Here is a 25,566-nt window from a genome sequence, read left to right as displayed (position 1 = left end):
GGAGGGGGAGGGAGCCTGTGTGACCTTGGGAAATTGAGACAGTGTTTGTCCACAACAGTCCAGACCTGTCCCAGCTATCCTAGAACAATCCAGCTCAGCTTCAACAATTCAAATGGGTTTATTTAATAAGTAACTTAGTTAAATATCAGAAAACAAATCATTCAGTCGACATTCCTTCTGGCTTTAGACTATAGTGGTACGGTCGACATGAGAACAGACCTTCTCCTGTATTGTTCACCAGAGTGCCCTACACTTTATTACGGGAGATGGGTTCAGTACACATCACTGCATTCTGTATCAGAAGGTAGGCTGGCCCTCAAGTCTCATAGATCAATGCACTGCTCTCTTTTTGTTTAGAAAGCCCTCTTGTGCAAACTTCCGCCATACTTTACTTCATTGTTAAATTACAGGCCATACGAGTCACCAGACCCACAGGGATGACTAACTCTGGAGGTCCCTTTAATCTCCACTGAGTTAGGTTCATCTGCTTGCAGTGTTTCTGCACCTCACGTGTGGAATGATCTCCCAAGCACTCCAAAATTGGGAGGCATTTCAGACAAAATGTTAGGAGACCTTGATACTGAAGAATGTGTCTGTTTATGATTGGGGTCTACTTTTCCTGTATACCAACATGTATTTGAATGTGTATTGTTGTGTTAAACAGGGCTCACCTGGAAAAGAGATCTTGGTCTCAGCATTGACTCCCTGTCAAAATAATGGTTCAATATATAATAGACTCCACCCACCTTTCCACAGGCCCTGCAGTATAGACTCCACCCACCTTTCCACAGGCCCTGCAGTATAGACTCCACCCACCTTTCCACAGGCCCTGCAGTATAGACTCCACCCACCTTTCCACAGGCCCTGCAGTATAGACTCCACCCCACCTTTCCACAGGCCCTGCAGTATAGACTCCACCCACCTTTCCACAGGCCCTGCAGTATAGACTCCACCCACCTTTCCACAGGCCCTGCTGTATAGACTCCACCCACCTTTCCACAGGCCCACCTGTATAGACTCCACCCACCTTTCCACAGGCCCTGCTGTATAGACTCCACCCACCTTTCCACAGGCCCTGCTGTATAGACTCCACCCACCTTTCCACAGGCCCTGCAGTATAGACTCCACCCACCTTTCCACAGGCCCTGCAGTATAGACTCCACCCACCTTTCCACAGGCCCTGCAGTATAGACTCCACCCACCTTTCCACAGGCCCTGCAGTATAGACTCCACCCACCTTTCCACAGGCCCTGCAGTATAGACTCCACCCACCTTTCCACAGGCCCTGCTGTATAGACTCCACCCACCTGTATAGACTCCACCCACCTTTCCACAGGCCCTGCTGTATAGACTCCACCCACCTTTCCACAGGCCCTGCTGTATAGACTCCACCCACCTGTAAAGACTCCACCCACCTTTCCACAGGCCCTGCAGTGATGCCTCCTCTTGGTGAAGGTGAAGCGGACCTCACACTTCATACAGACTGGTGCCTTGGAGTCAGGGACCCACACGGGGGCCACATCCCCCAGGGAGGAGAGCTGTTTCCTGGGCAGAGCCCCCTGGTGGTGACACCCAGCCTGGAGGTCATTGTCCGGGCTGCTCTCGGACTCCAGCACCAGCCCCAACGATGACGACCCGTTTAGCAACTCCCCGTTAACAACCTCGACACAACCACCAGGGTCACCCCCGGCAACGACGGTTCCAGTTTCCATGGTTATGTCACCGGCACGGTTCTCAAGGTTCTTGTTCTTGCAGACGGCGGTGGTGTTAACGGTAGGTGATAGTTGGTTCTGGTCCTGTCCGGATAGCGGCCAGGGGATCTGGAGTTTGAGAGTGACCGGTTGTTTGGGACGTGCTCCACCGAATGGAACACTGACCAGCTGCAGACGAGTGTTCAGTATGGAGGGAACACTGCTATCTCCTCCTCCGTTCTCTAGGCTGCTCTCCTCCATCTCCTTCTCCTCTGTCACGGAGTCCTCCTTGGATTGAGGAGGGGGAGAGACTGGCCTTCTGCTGCTCCCCTCGGTCCTCCTCCCTGCTCCCTCGGTCCTCCTCCCTGCTCCCTCGGTCCTCCCCTCCTCAGTAGCCATGCCGCTGGTAAGAACCATCTCTCCATCCTGACCTCCCCTGCTCTCCTTCTCCATTTCTCCTATCAACCTCGTCTGCTTCTGAGAGGAATTCCTACACTCCTTCCGCTCTGTCGGTCCCTCCTTCATCAATCCATTTTTAACAGTATTTCCATGACTTTCCCTCTTAGGGATTCCTTCCTCATATGACTGTATCAAAGCAATTCCAGCCTCCTCCCTACCACTGTCCTGAATAGGTGATAAAGCACCAGGTCTCTCGGTCTCTGGCTTGGAGTTAAACTTCTCTGCTATCGCCTCGACCATTGAGGAGAGGCTGGGAGGGGTTAAGTGTGTGTGACTAATGTGGGAGCTTCCGTCACCCCTCTCCCCCACAGGGGTATCAGTACGTGGGTCTGAGGGGTGGGGGCTGGTGGTGGTCTAAAGGGGTCACCCATGTCTGGTTCCCCTTGCAGGGATCTTCACTGAGCCCGTTGAGGGCAGGGCTGGCTGGACTAGAGGGGCTGATAGAGGAGTGGTGGTGGTACGGAGGGGGCTAGAGGAGGCCGACGAGCCCTCACCCCCAACCAGCTTGCCGATGTTGGGCTGGGGGAGTGGAGGGCTCTGCACGTCTGCACGGCAGTCTGGTAGTTCTCCCCAGGGTGGGGGCTCGGCGGTGGGGTGGTATTTGGCGTTGGGCCCCTGGGGTTGCTGGATGACGGGTCAGGGGCAGGGGGTCTTTAATGGGAGGGGGCCGAGGTCTGGGGTCAAAGCCAGGGCACAGTTCGGAGATAGTAGGTGGGCAGGAGGGGCCAGGATCTGAATCCACTTATCAGACAGACTGGGACTGTCGGTCTCATCTGGGGAGGGAGAGGAGAATGAAACACTGGACAGGAAATAGAAGAGTCCATGAGAAATCAAACAGGAAAGAGGGATGTAATACTAAACCACCAAATACAAACTGTTACTGAAAGGTGTGGCGAAATGAAGTAACGAGGCTGGAATGGGTGGTGGGATGTATTGGACTAATTTTGCTCCTCCTCTCCCTCTCCGTCGTCCTCTCCCTCTCCCCTCTCTGTCCTCACCCTCTCCTCCTCTCTGTCCTCTCCCCCCCTCTGTCCTCTCCTCCCCTCCCCTCTGTGTCCTCTCCTCCCTCTCCCTCCTCTCCCCTCCCTCTCCTCCCCTCTCTGTCCTCTCTCCCTCCGTCCCCCTCTCCTGTCCTCCCCCCTCTCCGTCCTCTCTCCTCCCCCCCCGTCCTCTCCTCCCCTCTCCCCGTCCTCTCCCCCCTCTCTGTCCTCTCCTCCCCTCTCCCGTCCTCTCCTCCCCTCTCCTCCTCTCCTCCTCTCTCCCCTCCTGTCTCTCCCTCTCCCCCTCTCTGTCCTCTCCCTCTGTCCTCTCCCTCTCTGTCCTCTCCTCTCTGTCCTCTCCTCTCCTCCTCTCCTCTCTGTCCTCTCTGTCCTCTCTGTCCTCTCCCCTCCTCCCCTCTGTCCTTTCTCCCCCTCTGTCCCTCCTCGTCCTCTCCCTCTCCCCCCCTCCCCTCTCCCTCTCCCCCCCCCCTCCCCCCTCTCTGTCCCTCCCCCTCCCCCTCCCCTCTCTGTCCCTCCCTCCTGTCCCCCCTCCCCCTCTGTCCTCTCCCCCTCTCTGTCCTCTCCCCCCTCTGTCCTCTCCCCCTCTCTGTCCTGTCCTCCCTCCCCTCTCTGTCCTCTCCTCCCCCTCTCTGTCCTCTCCTCCCTCCCCTCTCTGTCCTCTCCTCCCCCCCCTCCTCTGTCCTCTCCTCCCCTCCCTCTCTGTCCTCTCCTCCCCCTCCCCTCTCTGTCCTCTCCTCCCCTCCCCTCTGTCCTCTCCTCCCTCCCCCTCCCCTCTCTGTCCTCTCCTCCCCCTCCCCCTCTGTCCTCTCCTCCCCTCCCCTCTGTCCTCCCCTCCCCCCTCCTCTCCTCCCCCCTCCCCCTCTCTGTCCCTCCTCCCCCCTCCCCCCCCCCCTCTGTCCTCTCCCCCCTCCCCCTGTCCTCTCCCCCCCCCTCTCTGTCCCTCTGTCCTCTCTGTCCCCCCCTCCCTCCCCTCTGTCCTCTCCTCCTCCCCCTCCCCCTCTCTGTCCTCTCCCCCTCCCCTCTGTCCCCTCTGTCCCCCCTCCCCCTCTGTCCCTCCCCCTCCTCCCCTCTGTCCTCTCCTCCCCTCCCCTCTCTGTCCTCTCCCCTCCCCCTCCCCCTGTCCCCTCCCCCTCTGTCCCTCTCCCCTCCCCCCCTCTGTCCTCTCCCCCCCCCTCCCCTCTCTGTCCTCTCCCCCCCCCTCTCTGTCCTCTCCCCCTCCCCCTCTGTCCTCTCCCCCCTCCCCTCTCTGTCCTCTCCCCCCCTCCCCTCTCTGTCCTCTCTCCCCCCTCCCCCTCTGTCCTCTCCCCCCCCCTCCTGTCCCTCTCCCTCTGTCCCTCCCCCTCCCCTCTCTGTCCTCTCCCCCTCCCCTCTCTGTCCTCTCCCCCCTCTCCCCTCTGTCCTCTCCCCCTCTGTCCTCTCCCCCCCTCCCCTCCCCCTCTGTCCTCTCCCCCCCCCCTCTGTCCTCTCTCCCCCTCTGTCCCCTCCCCCCTCTGTCCTCTCCCCTCCCCTCTGTCCTCTGTCCTCCCCTCCCCTCCCTCTGTCCTCTCCTCCCTCTCCTCTGTCTCCTCTCCCTGTGTCCTCTCCTCCCGTCCTCTCCTCTCCTCCCCGTCCTCTCCTCACCGTCCCTCTCCCTCTCCCTCCCCCGTCCTCTCCCTCTCCTCCCCCCTCTCCTCACTCTCCCTCCCTCTCCCTCTCCTCACCGTCCTCTCCCTCTCCTCTCCCTCCCTCTCCTCTCCCTCCTCCCCCTCCTCACCTCCTCTCCCCTCTCCCTCCTCACCTCCCTCCCTCTCCCTCCCTCTCCTCACCGTCCTCTCCCTCTCCTCACCGTCCTCTCCCTCTCCTCTCCCTCTCCTCACCGTCCTCTCCTCTCCTCTCCCTCTCCTCTCCTCACCTCCCCGTCCTCTCCTCCCCGTCCCTCTCCTCACCTCCCCGTCCTCTCCTCACCTCCCCGTCCTCTCCTCACCTCCCTCTCTGTTCTCTACTCACCTCCCTCTCTGTTCTCTACTCACCTCCCCTCTCTGTTCTCTACTCACCTCCCCCTCTGTTCTCTACTCACCTCTCTCTGTTCTCTACTCACCTCCCTCTCTGTTCTCTACTCACCTCCCCTCTCTGTTCTCTACTCACCTCCTCTGTTCTCTCCTCACCTCCCTGTCTCTGTTCTCACCACCTCCCCCTCTGTTCTCTCCTCACCTCCCCCTCTGTTCTCTACTCACCTCCCCCTCTGTCCTCTACTCACCTCCCCCTCTGTCCTCTACTCACCTCCCCTCTCTGTCCTCTCTACTCACCTCCCCTCTGTTCTCTACTCACCTCCCTCTCTGTTCTCTACTCACCTCCCCTCTCTGTTCTCTACTCACCTCCCTCTCTGTTCTCTACTCACCTCCCCCTCTGTTCTCTACTCACCTCCCCTCTCTGTTCTCTACCTCTCCTCCCAGTTTCTCCCTGACACTTGAATACTGTCTGGAATGTTGGGAGGAGTCCACATTCCTGAACACTTACTTCCATAACACACCCCACACACACAGAGTTAATCTGCCAAGCTGGATCTGGCAGAGGACTCCCAGATAATCACTCACAGCCTGAACACACAGAGCTCTCTGTACCATGACATGGCAGGCACACACAACCAGCCGAGCGACTGTGTGTGTGTGAGCTAATTCATGTCACCTTTAAGGAACAAATGGGGAGGAAACCCAATCTCTCATTATCACAGACCCAGCCTCAACACAGCATGGCTCCAACCTTAAACTGCTGATCTCTGCACTAGCCTTAAATAGACACACACACACCCCTCAACCAAATACATGAGGCACTAATTATCCATTCAATAACCTGTGTTCCCTCTAGGTGTGTCTTACAAAACACTCTTATACTCTGCCATAACACACCAAGGATGTGTTTACACAGACAGCCCGATTCTGATCTAGGGCTGTTGTTTACACAGACAGCCCGATTCTGATCTAGGGCTGTTGTTTACACAGACAGCCCGATTCTGATCTAGGGCTGTTGTTTACACAGACAGCCCGATTCTGATCTTTTTCCCAATTATTGGCAAAAGCGCTGGTCCAATGGGTCAAAAGACCAATTAGTGGAAAAAGATCATAACTGAGTTGCCTGTGTAAACACAGCCCTAGATCAGAATTGGGCGGTCTGTGTAAACACAGCCCTAGATCAGAATTGGGCTGCCTAAAACAAACAAATTTCCTCTGCTTTGCTAAAACATACATAGAGAGAAGGGTAGAGAATCGGACCACAGCATAGTAAGTGCGAATCTGATTGGTGGGTTAATGGATTGATTGATGAATTGGTTAAATGTGTTAATTGACTCACCTTGCTTCTGTTCAAAGTCATCCAACACTTTATCCAGGTTGAAGGCCTCTGTCTGGAAGTGGTTCTCCATGAGTCCGGTACCTCCACCCTGAAACACGCTGCAGGAACCTGTTAATATAGGGTTAACACCGGGTTAGCACCGGGTTAGCACCGGGTTAGCACCGGGTTAGCAGCAGGTTAGCAGCGGGTTAGCACCGGGTTAGCAGCGGGTTAACACCGGGTTAGCACCGGGTTAGCAGCAGGTTAGCACCAGCACTGGAAGTAGTTATCTGGGTTAACACCCTCTCAATCTCTTCATCTCCTCCCCATGTCTCGCTCGTCGGGCAATCATCTCGCTCACTCCTCACCTGTCCAGAGGTCCTCTCCAAAAGTAGTCCTGGGTAGCTGTGATCTCCTTTCTCACTCAGCCTCACTTCCTCATCCAGGGTAGGTGTAAATAATCATTTGTTCTTACCTGACTTGCCTAGTTAAAGGTTACTTTAAAAAAAAAAAAAAAAAATTCCAGGGACCAGAGATTTTGAAGATGGATGGTTTTACAAATATATTTAGATTTGTTTAACACTTTTCTGGCTTCAACATGATTCCATGTGTTTTTTCGTAGTTTTGATGTCTTCACTATTATTCTCCAATGTTGAAAATAGTACAAATAAAGAAAAACCCTTGAATGAGGTGTCCAAACTTTTCACTGGTACTGTATGCTAAGCACTTGTTGGCTGCTTTTCCTTCACTCTGCTGTCCAACTCATCCCAAACCATCTCAATTAGGTTGAGGTGAGGTGATTGTGGAGGCCAAGTCATCTGAGGCAGCACTCCATCACTCTCCTTCTTGGTCAAATAGCCCTTACACAGCCTGGAGGTGTGTTGGGTCAATGTCCTGTTGAAAAACAAATGATAGTGGGACTAAGCGCAAAGCAGACGGGATGGCATATCACCGCAGAATGCTGTGGTAGCCACCTGGTTAAGTATGCCTTGAATCCTAAATAAATCAATCACAGACAGTGTCACCAGAAAAGCACCCCAAAATATCACACCTCCTCCTCCATGCTTCACGGTGGGAACCACACATGCGGACATCGTCCGTTCACCTACTCTGCGTTTCACAAAGACACAGCAATTGGAAGCAAAAATCTTACATTTGGACTCATCAGACCAGAGGACAGATTTCCACCGGTCTAATGTCCATTGCTCGTGTTTCTTGGCCCAAGCAAGTCTCTTCTTATTGGTGTTCTTTAGTAGTGGTTTGCAGCAATTCGACCACGGAAGCCTGAATAAGTCTCCTCTGAGGAGTTGATGTTGAGATGCGTCTGTTACTTGAACTCTGTGAAGCATTTATTTGGGCTGCAATTTCTGAGGCTGGTAACTCTAATGAACTTATCCTCTGCAGCAGAGGTAACTCTGGGTCTTCCTTTCCTGAGGCGGTCCTTATGAGAGACAGTTTAATCATAGTGCTTGATGGTTTTTGCGACTGCACTTGAAGGAACTTTCAAAGTTCTTGACATGTTTCACATTGACTGACTGTCATGGCTTAAAGTAAATGGAAGAAATTCCACAAATTAACAAGGCACACCTGTTAATTGAAATGCATTCCAGGTGACTACCTCATGAAGCTGGTTGAGAGAATGCCAAGAGTGTGCAAAGCTGTCAAGGCAAAGGGTGGCTACTTTAAAGAATCTCAAATATATTTTGATTTGTTAAACACTTTTTGGGTTACGACATGATTCCATATGGGTTATTTCATAGTTGTGATGTCTTCACTATATTTCTACAGTGTAGAAAATAGTTTATTTAAATGACGAGTACTTTGGTACTGTATAGGATCTAACAATATGGAAGTGGGCTTAATGGTGTAAGTGCCTTAATGTGTTTGGACCCCAGGAAGTGTAGCTGCTGCCTTGGCAGGAACTAATGGGGATCCATAATAAACCCCAGGAAGTGTAGCTGCTGCCTTGGCAGGAACTAACGGGGATCCATAATAAACCCCAGGAAGTGTAGCTGCTGCCTTGGATCCATAATAAACCCCAGGAACTAACGGGATCCATAATAAACCCCAGGAAGAGTAGCTGCTGTCTTGGCAGGAACTAATGGGGATCCATAATAAACCCCAGGAAGAGTAGCTGCTGCCTTGGCAGGAACTAACGGGGATCCATAATAAACCCCAGGAAGTGTAGCTGCTGCCTTGGCAGGAACTAATGGGGATCCATAATAAACCCCAGGAAGAGTAGCTGCTGCCTTGGCAGGAACTAATGGGGATCCATAATAAACCCCAGGAAGAGTAGCTGCTGCCTTGGCAGGAACTAATAGGGATCCATAATAAGTACTAATCCTAGATAACAGAAAAAAAACAGCACTGAATGTAGCTAGGCTAGCATATCACCTCATCAAAACATCAGGATGTGATCTGCGTTCTCAAAGAAAATGCCCAAATGACAGGAGAACATGGAACGTTTGCTTAAAAATATATATTTTTAAATGCCTAGGATGCTGTTCGGTACCCACACAATCACTTTTGAGGAGTCAATTTGTTATCTGGTTAGCATCCATCTCTCTGCATTGTTAGTTAACTAGCAAACCAAATAGACTTAGCCAGTGTTTCATGTCATCGGCAGGTGGTCCCCAACACACTGAATGTTCATCTGACGGTGTGTGTGGTGGGTCCTTAATCAATAAACAAGTTAGAGATTCTAAAGTATCCTCTTCCACATAACTACTGGGACTGATTAAATCACATCACTACTGGGACTGATTAAATCAAATCACATGCGCTGAATACAACAGGTGTAGTAGACCTCACAGTGAAATGTTGAATACAACAGGTGTAGTAGACCTCACAGTGAAATGCTGAATACAACAGGTGTAGGTAGACCTCACAGTGAAATGCTGAATACAACAGGTGTAGTAGACCTCACAGTGAAATGCTGAATACAACAGGTGTAGGTAGACCTCACAGTGAAATGCTGAATACAACAGGTGTAGTAGACCTCACAGTGAAATGCTGAATACAACAGGTGTAGGTAGACCTCACAGTGAAATGCTGAATACAACAGGTGTAGTAGACCTCACAGTGAAATGCTGAATACAACAGGTGTAGTAGACCTCACAGTGAAATGCTGAATACAACAGGTGTAGTAGACCTCACAGTGAAATGCTGAATACAACAGGTGTAGTAGACCTCACAGTGAAATGCTGAATACAACAGGTGTAGTAGACCTCACAGTGAAATGCTGAATACAACAGGTGTAGGTAGACCTCACAGTGAAATGCTGAATACAACAGGTGTAGGTAGACCTCACAGTGAAATGCTGAATACAACAGGTGTAGTAGACCTCACAGTGAAATGCTGAATACAACAGGTGTAGTAGACCTCACAGTGAAATGCTGAATACAACAGGTGTAGTAGACCTCACAGTGAAATGCTGAATACAACAGGTGTAGTAGACCTCACAGTGAAATGCTGAATACAACAGGTGTAGTAGACCTCACAGTGAAATGCTGAATACAACAGGTGTAGTAGACCTCACAGTGAAATGCTGAATACAACAGGTGTAGTAGACCTCACAGTGAAATGCTGAATACAACAGGTGTAGTAGACCTCACAGTGAAATGCTGAATACAACAGGTGTAGTAGACCTCACAGTGAAATGCTGAATACAACAGGTGTAGTAGACCTCACAGTGAAATGCTGAATACAACAGGTGTAGTAGACCTCACAGTGAAATGCTGAATACAACAGGTGTAGTAGACCTCACAGTGAAATGCTGAATACAACAGGTGTAGTAGACCTCACAGTGAAATGCTGAATACAACAGGTGTAGTAGACCTCACAGTGAAATGCTGAATACAACAGGTGTAGTAGACCTCACAGTGAAATGCTGAATACAACAGGTGTAGTAGACCTCACAGTGAAATGCTGAATACAACAGGTGTAGTAGACCTCACAGTGAAATGCTGAATACAACAGGTGTAGTAGACCTCACAGTGAAATGCTGAATACAACAGGTGTAGTAGACCTCACAGTGAAATGCTGAATACAACAGGTGTAGTAGACCTCACAGTGAAATGCTGAATACAACAGGTGTAGTAGACCTCACAGTGAAATGCTGAATACAACAGGTGTAGTAGACCTCACAGTGAAATGCTGAATACAACAGGTGTAGTAGACCTCACAGTGAAATGCTGAATACAACAGGTGTAGTAGACCTCACAGTGAAATGCTGAATACAACAGGTGTAGTAGACCTCACAGTGAAATGCTGAATACAACAGGTGTAGTAGACCTCACAGTGAAATGCTGAATACAACAGGTGTAGTAGACCTCACAGTGAAATGCTGAATACAACAGGTGTAGTAGACCTCACAGTGAAATGCTGAATACAACAGGTGTAGTAGACCTCACAGTGAAATGCTGAATACAACAGGTGTAGTAGACCTCACAGTGAAATGCTGAATACAACAGGTGTAGTAGACCTCACAGTGAAATGCTGAATACAACAGGTGTAGTAGACCTCACAGTGAAATGCTGAATACAACAGGTGTAGTAGACCTTACAGTGAAATGCTGAATACAACAGGTGTAGTAGACCTCACAGTGAAATGCTGAATACAACAGGTGTAGTAGACCTCACAGTGAAATGCTGAATACAACAGGTGTAGTAGACCTTACAGTGAAATGCTGAATACAACAGGTGTAGTAGACCTCAGTGAAATGCTGAATACAACAGGTGTAGTAGACCTCACAGTGAAATGCTGAATACAACAGGTGTAGTAGACCTCACAGTGAAATGCTGAATACAACAGGTGTAGTAGACCTTACAGTGAAATGCTGAATACAACAGGTGTAGTAGACCTCACAGTGAAATGCTGAATACAACAGGTGTAGTAGACCTTACAGTGAAATGCTGAATACAACAGGTGTAGTAGACCTTACAGTGAAATACTGAATACAACAGGTGTAGTAGACCTCACAGTGAAATGCTGAATACAACAGGTGTAGTAGACCTTACAGTGAAATGCTGAATACAACAGGTGTAGTAGACCTCACAGTGAAATGCTGAATACAACACTACTGACAAGCCCTTAACCAACAAAGCAGTTTAAAGAAAAATAAGTGTTAAGAAAAAAATTATTTTTATAGTATTTACTAAAATAAACAAAACAAAATAATTAAAGAGCAACAATAATATAACAATAACTAGGCTATATACAGGGGGCACCGAGACAGAGTCAATGTGGAGGCTATATACAGGGTGTTACGGTATAGAGTCAATGTGGAGGCTATATACAGGGTGTTACGGTACAGAGTCAATGTGGAGGCTATATACAGGGGGTATCGGTACAGAGTCAATGTGGAGGCTATATACAGGGGGTACCGGTACAGAGTCAATGTGGAGGCTATATACAGGGTGTACCGGTACAGAGTCAATGTGGAGGCTATATACAGGGGGTACCAGTACAGAGTCAATGTGGAGGCTATATACAGGGGGTACCGGTACAGAGTTAATGTGGAGGCTATATACAGGGGGTACTGGTACAGAGTCAATGTGGAGGCTATATACAGGGGGTACTGGTACAGAGTCAATGTGGAGACTATATACAGGGTATTACGGTACAGAGTCAATGTGGAGGCTATATACAGGGGTACGGTACAGAGTCAATGTGGAGGCTATATACAGGGGGTACTGGTACAGAGTCAATGTGGAGACTATATACAGGGTATTACGGTACAGAGTCAATGTGGAGGCTATATACAGGGGGTACCGGTACAGAGTCAATGTGGAGGCTATATACAGGGGGTACCGGTACAGAGTCAATGTGGAGGCTATATACAGGGGTACTGGTACAGAGTCAATGTGGAGGCTATATACAGGGGGTACCGGTACAGAGTCAATGTGGAGACTATATACAGGGGTACTGGTACAGAGTCAATGTGGAGGCTATATACAGGGTATTACGGCACAGAGTCAATGTGGAGGCTATATACAGGGGGTACCGGTACAGAGTCAATGTGGAGGCTATATACAGGGGTACCAGTACAGAGTCAATGTGGAGGCTATATACAGGGGGTACTGGTACAGAGTCAATGTGGAGGCTATATACAGGGGTACCGGTACAGAGTCAATGTGGAGACTATATACAGGGGGTACTGGTACAGAGTCAATGTGGAGGCTATATACAGGGTATTACGGCACAGAGTCAATGTGGAGGCTATATACAGGGGTACCGGTACAGAGTCAATGTGGAGGCTATACAGGGTGTTACGGTACAGAGTCAATGTGGAGGCTATATACAGGGGTACCGGTACAGAGTCAATGTGGAGGCTATATACAGGGTATTACGGTACAGAGTCAATGTGGAGGCTATATACAGGGGGTACCGGTACAGAGTCAATGTGGAGGCTATATACAGGGGGTACTGGTACAGAGTCAATGTGGAGGCTATATACAGGGTATTACGGTACAGAGTCAATGTGGAGGCTATATACAGGGGGTACCGGTACAGGGTCAATGTGGAGGCTATATACAAGGGGTACTGGTACAGAGTCAATGTGGAGGCTATATACAGGGTATTACGGTACAGAGTCAATGTGGAGGCTATATACAGGGGTACCGGTACAGGGTCAATGTGGAGGCTATATACAGGGTGTTACGGTACAGAGTCAATGTGGAGGCTATATACAGGGGTACCGGTACAGAGTCAATGTGGAGGCTATATACAGGGGGTACCGGTACAGAGTCAATGTGGAGGCTATATACAGGGGTACCGGTACAGAGTCAATGTGGAGGCTATATACAGGGTATTACGGTACAGAGTCAATGTGGAGGCTATATACAGGGGTACCGGTACAGAGTCAATGTGGAGGCTATATACAGGGGGTACCGGTACAGAGTCAATGTGGAGGCTATATACAGGGGGTACCGGTACAGAGTCAATGTGGAGGCTATATACAGGGGGTACCGGTACAGAGTCAATGTGGAGGCTATATACAGGGGTACCGGTACAGAGTCAATGTGGAGGCTATATACAGGGGGTACCGGTACAGAGTCAATGTGGAGGCTATATACAGGGGTACCGGTACAGAGTCAATGTGGAGGCTATATACAGGGGGTACCGGTACAGAGTCAATGTGGAGGCTATATACAGGGGGTACCGGTACAGAGTCAATGTGGAGGCTATATACAGGGGTACCGGTACAGAGTCAATGTAGAGGCTATATACAGGGGTACCGGTACAGAGTCAATGTGGAGGCTATATACAAGGGGTACCGGTACAGAGTCAATGTGGAGGCTATATACAGGGTGTACCGGTACAGAGTCAATGTGGAGGCTATATACAGGGGGTACCGGTACAGAGTCAATGTGGAGGCTATATACAGGGGTACGGTACAGAGTCAATGTGGAGGCTATATACAGGGGTACCGGTACAGAGTCAATGTGGAGGCTATATACAGGGGTACCGGTACAGAGTCAATGTGGAGGCTATATACAGGGGGTACCGGTACAGAGTCAATGTGGAGGCTATATACAGGGGGTACCGGTACAGAGTCAATGTGGAGGCTATATACAGGGGTACCGGTACAGAGTCAATGTGGAGGCTATATACAGGGGTACCGGTACAGAGTCAATGTGGAGGCTATATACAGGGGGTACCGGTACAGAGTCAATGTGGAGGCTATATACAGGGGTACCGGTACAGAGTCAATGTGGAGGCTATATACAGGAGGTACCGGTAGAGTCAATGTGGAGGCTATATACAGGAGGTACCGGTACAGAGTCAATGTGGAGGCTATATACAGGAGGTACCGGTATTACACCTGAGAGAGAGACCATTATATTACACCTGGAGAGACAGGCATTATATTACACCTGGAGAGAGACATTATATAACACCTATACAGAACACCTGAGAGACACACACCATTATATTACACCTGGAGAGACACATTATATTACAGAGAGAGACACATTATATTACACCTGGAGAGAGAGACACATTATATTACACCTGGAGAGAGACACATTATATTACACCTGGAGAGAGACACATTATATTACACCTGGAGAGAGACATTATATTACACCTGAGAGAGACACATTATATTACACCTGGAGAGAGACACATTATATTACACCTGACACATTATATTACACCTGGAGAGACACATTATATTACACCTGGAGAGAGACACATTATATTACACCTGGAGAGAGACACATTATATTACACCTGGAGAGAGACATTATATTACACCTGGAGAGAGACATTATATTACACCTGAGAGAGACACATTATATTACACCTGGAGAGAGACACATTATATTACACCTGGAGAGAGACACATTATATTACACACTGGAGAGAGACACATTATATTACACCTGAGAGAGACACATTATATTACACCTGGAGAGAGACACATTATATTACACCTGGAGAGACACATTATATTACACCTGGAGAGAGACACATTATATTACACCTGAGAGAGACACATTATATTACACCTGGAGAGAGACCATTATATTACACCTGGAGAGAGACACATTATATTACACCTGAGAGAGACATTATATTACACCTGAGAGAGACACATTATATTACACCTGGAGAGAGACACATTATATTACACCTGAGAGAGAGACACATTATATTACACCTGGAGAGAGACACATTATATTACACCTGGAGAGAGACACATTATATTACACCTGGAGAGAGACACACCATTATATTACACCTGGAGAGAGACACATTATATTACACCTGGAGAGAGACACATTATATTACACCTGGAGAGACATTATATTACACCTGGAGAGAGAGAGAGACCATTATATTACACCTGGAGAGAGACAGCAGGCAGCACAGAACACCTGGAGAGAGAGAGACCATTACATTACACCTGGAGAGAGAGACCATTATATAACACCTGGAGAGAGACCATTATATTACACCTGGAGAGAGAGACACCATTACAGAACACCTGGAGAGAGAGAGACCATTACATTACACCTGGAGAGAGAGACCATTATATAACACCTGGAGAGAGACCATTATATTACACCTGGAGAGAGAGACCATTATATTACACCTGGAGAGAGAGAGACACCAGAACACCTGGAGAGAGAGAGACCATTATATTACACCTGGAGAGAGACATTATATTACAGAGAGAGAGCACATTATATTACACCTGAGAGAGAGACACATTATATTACACCTGGAGACACATTATATTACACTGGAGAGAACACATTATATTACAGAGAGAGACACATTATATTACACCTGGAGAGAGACACATTACATTACACCTGGAGAGAGACACACCATTACATTACACCTGGAGAGAGACACACATTATATTACACCTGGAGAGAGACACACCATTACAGAACACCTGGAGAGAGAGAGACCATTACATTACACCTGGAGAGAGACACACATTATATTACACCTGGAGAGAGAGAGAGAGACCATTACAGAACACCTGGAGAGAGAGACATTACATTACACCTGGAGAGAGACACACCATTACATTACACCTGGAGAGAGACACATTATATTACACCTGGAGAGAGACACACCATTACATTACACCTGGAGAGAGAGACATTATATTACACCTGGAGAGAGACACATTATATTACACCTGGAGAGAGAGACATTATATTACACCTGGAGAGAGACACATTATATTACACCTGGAGAGAGACACATTATATTACACCTGGAGAGAGACACATTATATTACACCTGGAGAGAGACACATTATATTACACCTGGAGAGAGACACATTATATTACACCTGGAGAGAGACACATTATATTACACCTGGACACACACCATTATAGAGAGACACATTATATTACACCTGAGAGAGAGACACATTATATTACACCTGAGAGACACATTATATTACACCTGGAGAGAGACACATTATATTACACCTGGAGAGAGACACATTATATTACACCTGGAGAGAGACACATTATATTACACCTGGAGACACATTATATTACACCTGGAGAGAGACATTATATTACACCTGGAGAGAGACACATTATATTACACCTGGAGAGAGACACATTATATTACACCTGGAGAGAGACACATTATATTACACCTGGAGAGAGACACATTATATTACACCTGGAGAGAGACACATTATATTACACCTGGAGAGAGACACATTATATTACACCTGGAGAGAGACACATTATATTACACCTGGAGAGAGACACATTATATTACACCTGAGAGAGACACATTATATTACACCTGGAGAGAGACACATTATATTACACCTGGAGAGAGACACATTATATTACACCTGGAGAGAGACACATTATATTACACCTGGAGAGAGACACATTATATTACACCTGGAGAGAGACACATTATATTACACCTGGAGAGACACATTATATTACACCTGGAGAGAGACACATTATATTACACCTGAGAGAGACACATTATATTACACCTGGAGAGAGACACATTATATTACACCTGGAGAGAGACACATTATATTACACCTGGAGAGAGACACATTATATTACACCTGGAGAGAGACACATTATATTACACCTGGAGAGAGACACATTATATTACACCTGGAGAGAGACATTATATTACACCTGGAGAGAGACCATTATATTACACCTGGAGAGAGACACATTAGCACATTACACCTGAGAGAGAGAGACCATTATATTACACCTGGAGAGAGAGACCATTATATTACACCTGGAGAGAGACACATTATATTACACCTGGAGAGAGACACAGCACAGAACACCTGGAGAGAGAGAGACCATTACATTACACCTGGAGAGAGAGACATTATATTACACCTGGAGAGAGACCATTATATTACACCTGAGAGAGAGAGACATTATATTACACCTGGAGAGAGAGACACATTACAGAACACCTGGAGAGAGAGAGACATTATATTACACCTGGAGAGAGACACATTATATTACACCTGGAGAGAGACACATTATATTACACCTGGAGAGAGACACATTATATTACACCTGGAGAGAGACACATTATATTACACCTGGAGAGAGACACATTATATTACACCTGGAGAGAGACACATTATATTACACCTGAGAGAGACACATTATATTACACCTGGAGAGAGAGACATTATATTACACCTGGAGAGAGAGCACATTACAGAACACCTGAGAGAGAGAGACACATTATATTACACCTGGAGAGAGACACATTATATTACACCTGGAGAGAGACACATTATATTACACCTGGAGAGAGAGACATTATATTACACCTGAGAGAGACATTATATTACACCTGGAGAGAGACACATTATATTACACCTGGAGAGAGACACATTATATTACACCTGGAGAGAGACACATTATATTACACCTGGAGAGAGACACATTATATTACACCTGGAGAGAGAGACATTATATTACACCTGAGAGAGAGAGAGACATTATATTACACCTGGAGAGAGACACATTATATTACACCTGGAGAGAGACACATTATATTACACCTGAGAGAGAGACACATTATATTACACCTGGAGAGAGACACATTATATTACACCTGGAGAGAGACACATTATATTACACCTGGAGAGAGACACATTATATAACAGAGAGACCATTATATTACACCTGGAGAGAGAGACATTACATTACAGAACACCTGGAGAGAGACACATTATATTACACCTGGAGAGAGACACATTATATTACACCTGGAGAGAGACACATTATATTACACCTGGAGAGAGACACATTATATTACACCTGGAGAGACACATTATATTACACCTGGAGAGAGACACATTATATTACACCTGGAGAGAGAGAGAGAGAGACCATTACATTACACCTGGAGAGAGAGACACATTACATTACACCTGGAGAGAGAGAGAGAGACACCATTACATTACACCTGGAGAGAGACACACCATTACAGAACACCTGGAGAGACACATTATATTACACCTGGAGAGAGAGACATTATATTACACCTGGAGAGAGACACATTACATTACACCTGGAGAGAGACACATTACATTACACCTGGAGAGAGACATTATATTACACCTGGAGAGACACATTATATTACACCTGGAGAGAGAGACATTATATTACACCTGGAGAGAGACAGAGACACACCATTATATTACACCTGGAGAGACACATTATATTACACCTGGAGAGAGACACATTATATTACACCTGGAGAGAGACACATTATATTACACCTGGAGAGAGACACATTATATTACACCTGGAGAGAGACACATTATATTACACCTGGAGAGAGACACATTATATTACACCTGGAGAGAGACACATTATATTACACCTGGAGAGAGACACATTATATTACACCTGGAGAGAGACACATTATATTACACCTGGAGAGAGACACATTATATTACAGAGAGAGACACATTATATTACACCTGGAGAGAGACACATTATATTACACCTGGAGAGACACATTATATTACACCTGGAGAGAGACACATTATATTACACCTGGAGAGAGAGACACATTATATTACACCTGGAGAGAGACACATTATATTACACCTGAGAGAGACACATTATATTACACCTGGAGAGAGACACATTATATTACACCTGGAGAGAGAGACATTATATTACACCTGGAGAGAGACACATTATATTACACCTGGAGAGAGACACATTATATTACACCTGGAGAGAGACACATTATATTACACCTGGAGAGAGAGACATTATATTACACCTGGAGAGAGACACATTATATTACACCTGAGAGAGACACATTATATTACACCTGGAGAGAGACACATTATATTACACCTGGAGAGACACATTATATTACACCTGGAGAGAGACACATTATATTACACCTGGAGAGAGACACATTATATTACACCTGGAGAGAGACACATTATATTACACCTGGAGAGAGACACATTATATTACACCTGAGAGAGACACATTATATTACACCTGGAGAGAGAGACATTATATTACACCTGGAGAGAGACACATTATATTACACCTGGAGAGAGACACATTATATTACACCTGGAGAGAGAGAACACCTGGAGAGAGACACATTATATTACACCTGGAGAGAGACATTATATTACACCTGGAGAGAGACACATTATATTACACCTGGAGAGAGACACATTACAGAACACCTGAGAGAGACATTATATTACACCTGGAGAGAGAGACATTATATTACACCTGGAGAGAGACACATTATATTACACCTGGAGAGAGAGACATTATATTACACCTGGAGAGAGACACATTATATTACACCTGGAGAGAGAGACATTATATTACACCTGGAGAGAGAGACATTATATTACACCTGGAGAGAGAGACATTATATTACACCTGGAGACACATTATATTACACCTGGAGAGAGACACATTATATTACACCTGGAGAGAGACACATTATATTACACCTGGAGAGAGACACATTATATTACACCTGGAGAGAGACACATTATATTACACCTGGAGAGAGACACATTATATTACACCTGGAGAGAGACACATTATATTACACCTGGAGAGACACATTATATTACACCTGGAGATTATATTACACCTATATTACACCTGGAGAGAGACACATTATATTACACCTGGAGAGAGACACATTATATTACACCTGGAGAGAGACACATTACAGAACACCTGGAGAGAGACACATTATATTACACCTGGAGAGAGACACATTATATTACACCTGGAGAGAGACACATTATATTACACCTGGAGAGAGACACATTATATTACACCTGGAGAGAGACACATTATATTACACCTGGAGAGAGACACATTATATTACACCTGGAGAGAGACACATTATATTACACCTGGAGAGAGACACATTATATTACACCTGGAGAGAGACACATTATATTACACCTGGAGAGACATTATATTACACCTGGAGAGAGACACATTATATTACACCTGGAGAGAGACACATTATATTACACCTGGAGAGAGACACATTATATTACACCTGGAGAGAGACACATTATATTACACCTGGAGAGAGACACATTATATTACACCTGAGAGAGACACATTATATTACACCTGGAGAGAGACACATTATATTACACCTATTACACCTGGAGAGAGACACATTACATTACACCTGGAGAGAGACACATTATATTACACCTGGAGAGAGACACATTATATTACACCTGGAGAGAGACACATTATATTACACCTGGAGAGAGACACATTATATTACACCTGGAGAGAGACACATTATATTACACCTGGAGAGAGACACATTATATTACACCTGAGAGAGACACATTATATTACACCTGGAGAGAGACACATTATATTACACCTGAGAGAGACACATTATATTACACCTGGAGAGAGACACATTATATTACACCTGGAGAGAGAGACACATTATATTACACCTGGAGAGAGACACATTATATTACACCTGGAGAGAGACACATTATATTACACCTGGAGAGAGACACATTATATTACACCTGGAGAGAGACACATTATATTACACCTGGAGAGAGACACATTATATTACACCTGGAGAGAGACACATTATATTACACCTGGAGAGAGACACATTATATTACACCTGGAGAGAGACACATTATATTACACCTGGAGAGAGACACATTATATTACACCTGGAGAGAGAGACACATTATATTACACCTGGAGAGAGACACATTATATTACACCTGGAGAGAGACACATTACATTACACCTGGAGAGAGACACATTATATTACACCTGGAGACACATTATATTACACCTGGAGAGAGACACATTATATTACACCTGGAGAGAGACACATTATATTACACCTGGAGAGAGACACATTATATTACACCTGAGAGAGACACATTATATTACACCTGGAGAGAGACACATTATATTACACCTGAGAGAGACACATTATATTACACCTGGAGAGAGACACATTACATTACACCTGGAGAGAGACACATTATATTACACCTGGAGAGAGACACATTATATTACACCTGGAGAGAGACACATTATATTACACCTGGAGAGAGACACATTATATTACACCTGGAGAGAGACACATTATATTACACCTGGAGAGAGACACATTATATTACACCTGGAGAGAGACACATTATATTACACCTGGAGAGAGACACATTATATTACACCTGGAGAGAGACACATTATATTACACCTGGAGAGAGACACATTATATTACACCTGGAGAGAGACACATTATATTACACCTGGAGAGAGACACATTATATTACACCTGGAGAGAGACACATTATATTACACCTGGAGAGAGACACATTATATTACACCTGGAGAGAGACACATTATATTACACCTGGAGAGAGACACATTACATTACACCTGGAGAGAGACACATTATATTACACCTGGAGAGACACATTACATTACACCTGGAGAGAGACACATTATATTACACCTGGAGAGAGACACATTATATTACACCTGAGAGAGACACATTATATTACACCTGGAGAGAGACACATTACATTACACCTGGAGAGAGACACATTATATTACACCTGGAGAGAGAGACACATTATATTACACCTGGAGAGAGACACATTATATTACACCTGGAGAGAGACACATTATATTACACCTGGAGAGAGACACATTATATTACACCTGGAGAGAGACACATTATATTACACCTGGAGAGAGACACATTATATTACACCTGGAGAGAGACACATTATATTACACCTGGAGAGAGAGACATTATATTACACCTGGAGAGAGACACATATTACACCTGGAGAGAGACACATTACATTACACCTGGAGAGAGACACATTATATTACACCTGGAGAGAGACACATTATATTACACCTGGAGAGAGACACATTATATTACACCTGAGAGAGAGACACATTATATTACACCTGAGAGAGACACATTATAGAACACCTGGAGAGAGACACATTATATTACACCTGGAGAGAGACACATTACAGAACACCTGAGAGAGACACATTATATTACACCTGGAGAGAGACACATTATATTACACCTGGAGAGAGACACATTATATTACACCTGGAGAGAGACACATTATATTAAACCTGGAGAGAGACACATTACATTACACCTGGAGAGAGACACATTATATTACACCTGGAGAGAGAGACATTATATTACACCTGGAGAGAGACACATTACATTACACCTGGAGAGACACATTATATTACACCTGGAGAGAGAGACATTATATTACACCTGGAGAGACACATTATATTACACCTGGAGAGAGACACCATTACAGAACACCTGGAGAGAGAGACATTATATTACACCTGGAGAGAGACACATTATATTACACCTGGAGAGAGAGAGACCATTATATTACACCTGGAGAGAGACACATTATATTACACCTGGAGAGAGACACATTACATTACACCTGGAGAGAGAGACATTATATTACACCTGGAGAGAGACACATTACATTACACCTGGAGAGAGACACACCATTACATTACACCTGGAGAGAGACACATTACATTACACCTGGAGAGAGACACATTACATTACACCTGGAGAGAGACACATTACATTACACCTGGAGAGAGACACATTACATTACACCTGGAGAGAGACACATTACATTACACCTGGAGAGAGACACATTACATTACACCTGGAGAGAGACACATTACATTACACCTGGAGAGAGACACATTATATTACACCTGGAGAGAGAGAGAGACCATTATATTACACCTGGAGAGAGACACATTACATTACACCTGGAGAGAGACACATTACATTACACCTGGAGAGAGACACATTATATTACACCTGGAGAGAGACACATTATATTACACCTGAGAGAGACACATTATATTACACCTGAGAGACACATTATATTACACCTGGAGAGAGACACATTATATTACACCTGGAGAGAGACACATTATATTACACCTGGAGAGAGACACATTATATTACACCTGGAGAGAGACACATTATATTACAGAGAGACACATTATATTACACCTGGAGAGAGACACATTATATTACACCTGGAGAGACACATTATATTACACCTGGAGAGAGACACATTATATTACACCTGGAGAGACACATTATATTACACCTGGAGAGAGACATTATATTACACCTGGAGAGAGACACATTATATTACACCTGGAGAGAGACACATTATATTACACCTGGAGAGAGACATTATATTACACCTGGAGAGAGACACATTATATTACACCTGGAGAGAGACACATTATATTACACCTGAGAGAGACACATTATATTACACCTGGAGAGAGACACATTACATTACACCTGGAGAGAGACACATTATATTACACCTGGAGAGAGACCATTACATTACACCTGGAGAGAGACACATTATATTACACCTGGAGAGAGACCATTACATTACACCTGGAGAGAGACACATTACATTACACCTGGAGAGAGACACATTATATTACACCTGGAGAGAGAGACATTATATTACACCTGGAGAGAGACACATTGCATTACACCTGGAGAGAGACACATTACAGAACACCTGGAGAGAGACATTATATTACACCTGGAGAGAGACACATTATATTACACCTGGAGAGAGAGACATTATATTACACCTGGAGAGAGACATTATATTACACCTGGAGAGAGAGAGACCATCACAGAACACCTGGAGAGAGACATTATATTACACCTGGAGAGAGAGAGACCATCACAGAACACCTGGAGAGAGACATTATATTACACCTGGAGAGAGAGAGACCATCACAGAACACCTGGAGAGAGACATTATATTACACCTGGAGAGAGACATTATATTACACCTGGAGAGAGACACATTATATTACACCTGGAGAGAGACATTATATTACACCTGGAGAGAGACATTATATTACACCTGGAGAGAGAGAGACCATTACAGAACACCTGGAGAGAGACATTATATTACACCTGGAGAGAGAGAGACCATCACAGAACACCTGGAGAGAGACACATTACAGAACACCTGGAGAGAGACATTATATTACACCTGGAGAGAGAGAGAGACCATCACAGAACACCTGGAGAGAGACATTATATTACACCTGGAGAGAGAGAGACCATCACAGAACACCTGGAGAGAGACATTATATTACACCTGGAGAGAGACACATTATATTACACCTGGAGAGAGACATTATATTACACCTGGAGAGAGACATTATATTACACCTGAGAGAGAGAGACCATCACAGAACACCTGGAGAGAGACATTATATTACACCTGAGAGAGAGAGACCATTACAGAACACCTGGAGAGAGACACATTACAGAACACCTGGAGAGAGACATTATATTACACCTGGAGAGAGAGAGACCATCACAGAACACCTGGAGAGAGACATTATATTACACCTGGAGAGAGAGAGACCATCACAGAACACCTGGAGAGAGACATTATATTACACCTGGAGAGAGAGAGACCATTACAGAACACCTGGAGAGAGACATTATATTACACCTGAGAGAGAGAGACCATCACAGAACACCTGGAGAGAGACATTATATTACACCTGGAGAGAGAGAGAGACCATCACAGAACACCTGGAGAGAGACATTACATTACACCTGGAGAGAGAGAGACCATTACAGAACACCTGGAGAGAGAGAGACCATTACAGAACACCTTGAGAGAGACACATTATATTACACCTGGAGAGAGAGAGACACCATTACAGAACACCTGGAGAGAGACATTACATTACACCTGGAGAGAGACACATTATATTACACCTGGAGAGAGACACATTACATTACACCTGGAGAGAGACACATTATATTACACCTGGAGAGAGACACATTATATTACACCTGGAGAGAGACACATTATATTACACCTGGAGAGAGACACATTACAGAACACCTGGAGAGAGACACATTACAGAACACCTGGAGAGAGACATTATATTACACCTGGAGAGAGAGAGACCATCACAGAACACCTGGAGAGAGACATTATATTACACCTGGAG

General features: G+C 45.6%; 1 protein-coding gene and 1 long non-coding RNA gene across 3 annotated transcripts in view; both read right to left on the bottom strand.

Moving 5' to 3' along the window:
* The window catches only part of LOC112227271 (zinc finger FYVE domain-containing protein 9), a 31,351-nt gene extending 28,864 nt beyond the window's left edge, over positions 1–2,487 (bottom strand). Inside the window, 1 exon segment of the mRNA XM_042308133.1 lies at positions 1,416–2,487. Within this exon segment, the coding sequence (XP_042164067.1) occupies positions 1,416–2,390 (975 nt within the window). The 5' untranslated portion in view covers positions 2,391–2,487.
* A 327-nt stretch (positions 2,488–2,814) lies between these two features.
* LOC121841199 lies at positions 2,815–6,953 on the bottom strand. Of its 2 annotated transcripts, XR_006080212.1 has the most exons (3): positions 6,826–6,953; positions 6,479–6,586; positions 2,815–2,923 (listed from the first exon to the last, which is right to left on the bottom strand). It is a non-coding gene; the product is annotated as an uncharacterized LOC121841199 (long non-coding RNA). The 2 variants fall into 2 exon arrangements; XR_006080211.1 differs by lacking the exon at positions 6,826–6,953 and having other exon boundaries at positions 6,479–6,793.
* Positions 6,954–25,566: the final 18,613 nt, after the last annotated feature.

This window comes from Oncorhynchus tshawytscha, linkage group LG28 (assembly GCF_018296145.1).
Source record: "Oncorhynchus tshawytscha isolate Ot180627B linkage group LG28, Otsh_v2.0, whole genome shotgun sequence".
In the NCBI taxonomy this organism is placed as follows: Eukaryota; Metazoa; Chordata; class Actinopteri; order Salmoniformes; family Salmonidae; genus Oncorhynchus; species Oncorhynchus tshawytscha.
This window is presented reverse-complemented; position numbering and strand designations above follow the sequence as displayed.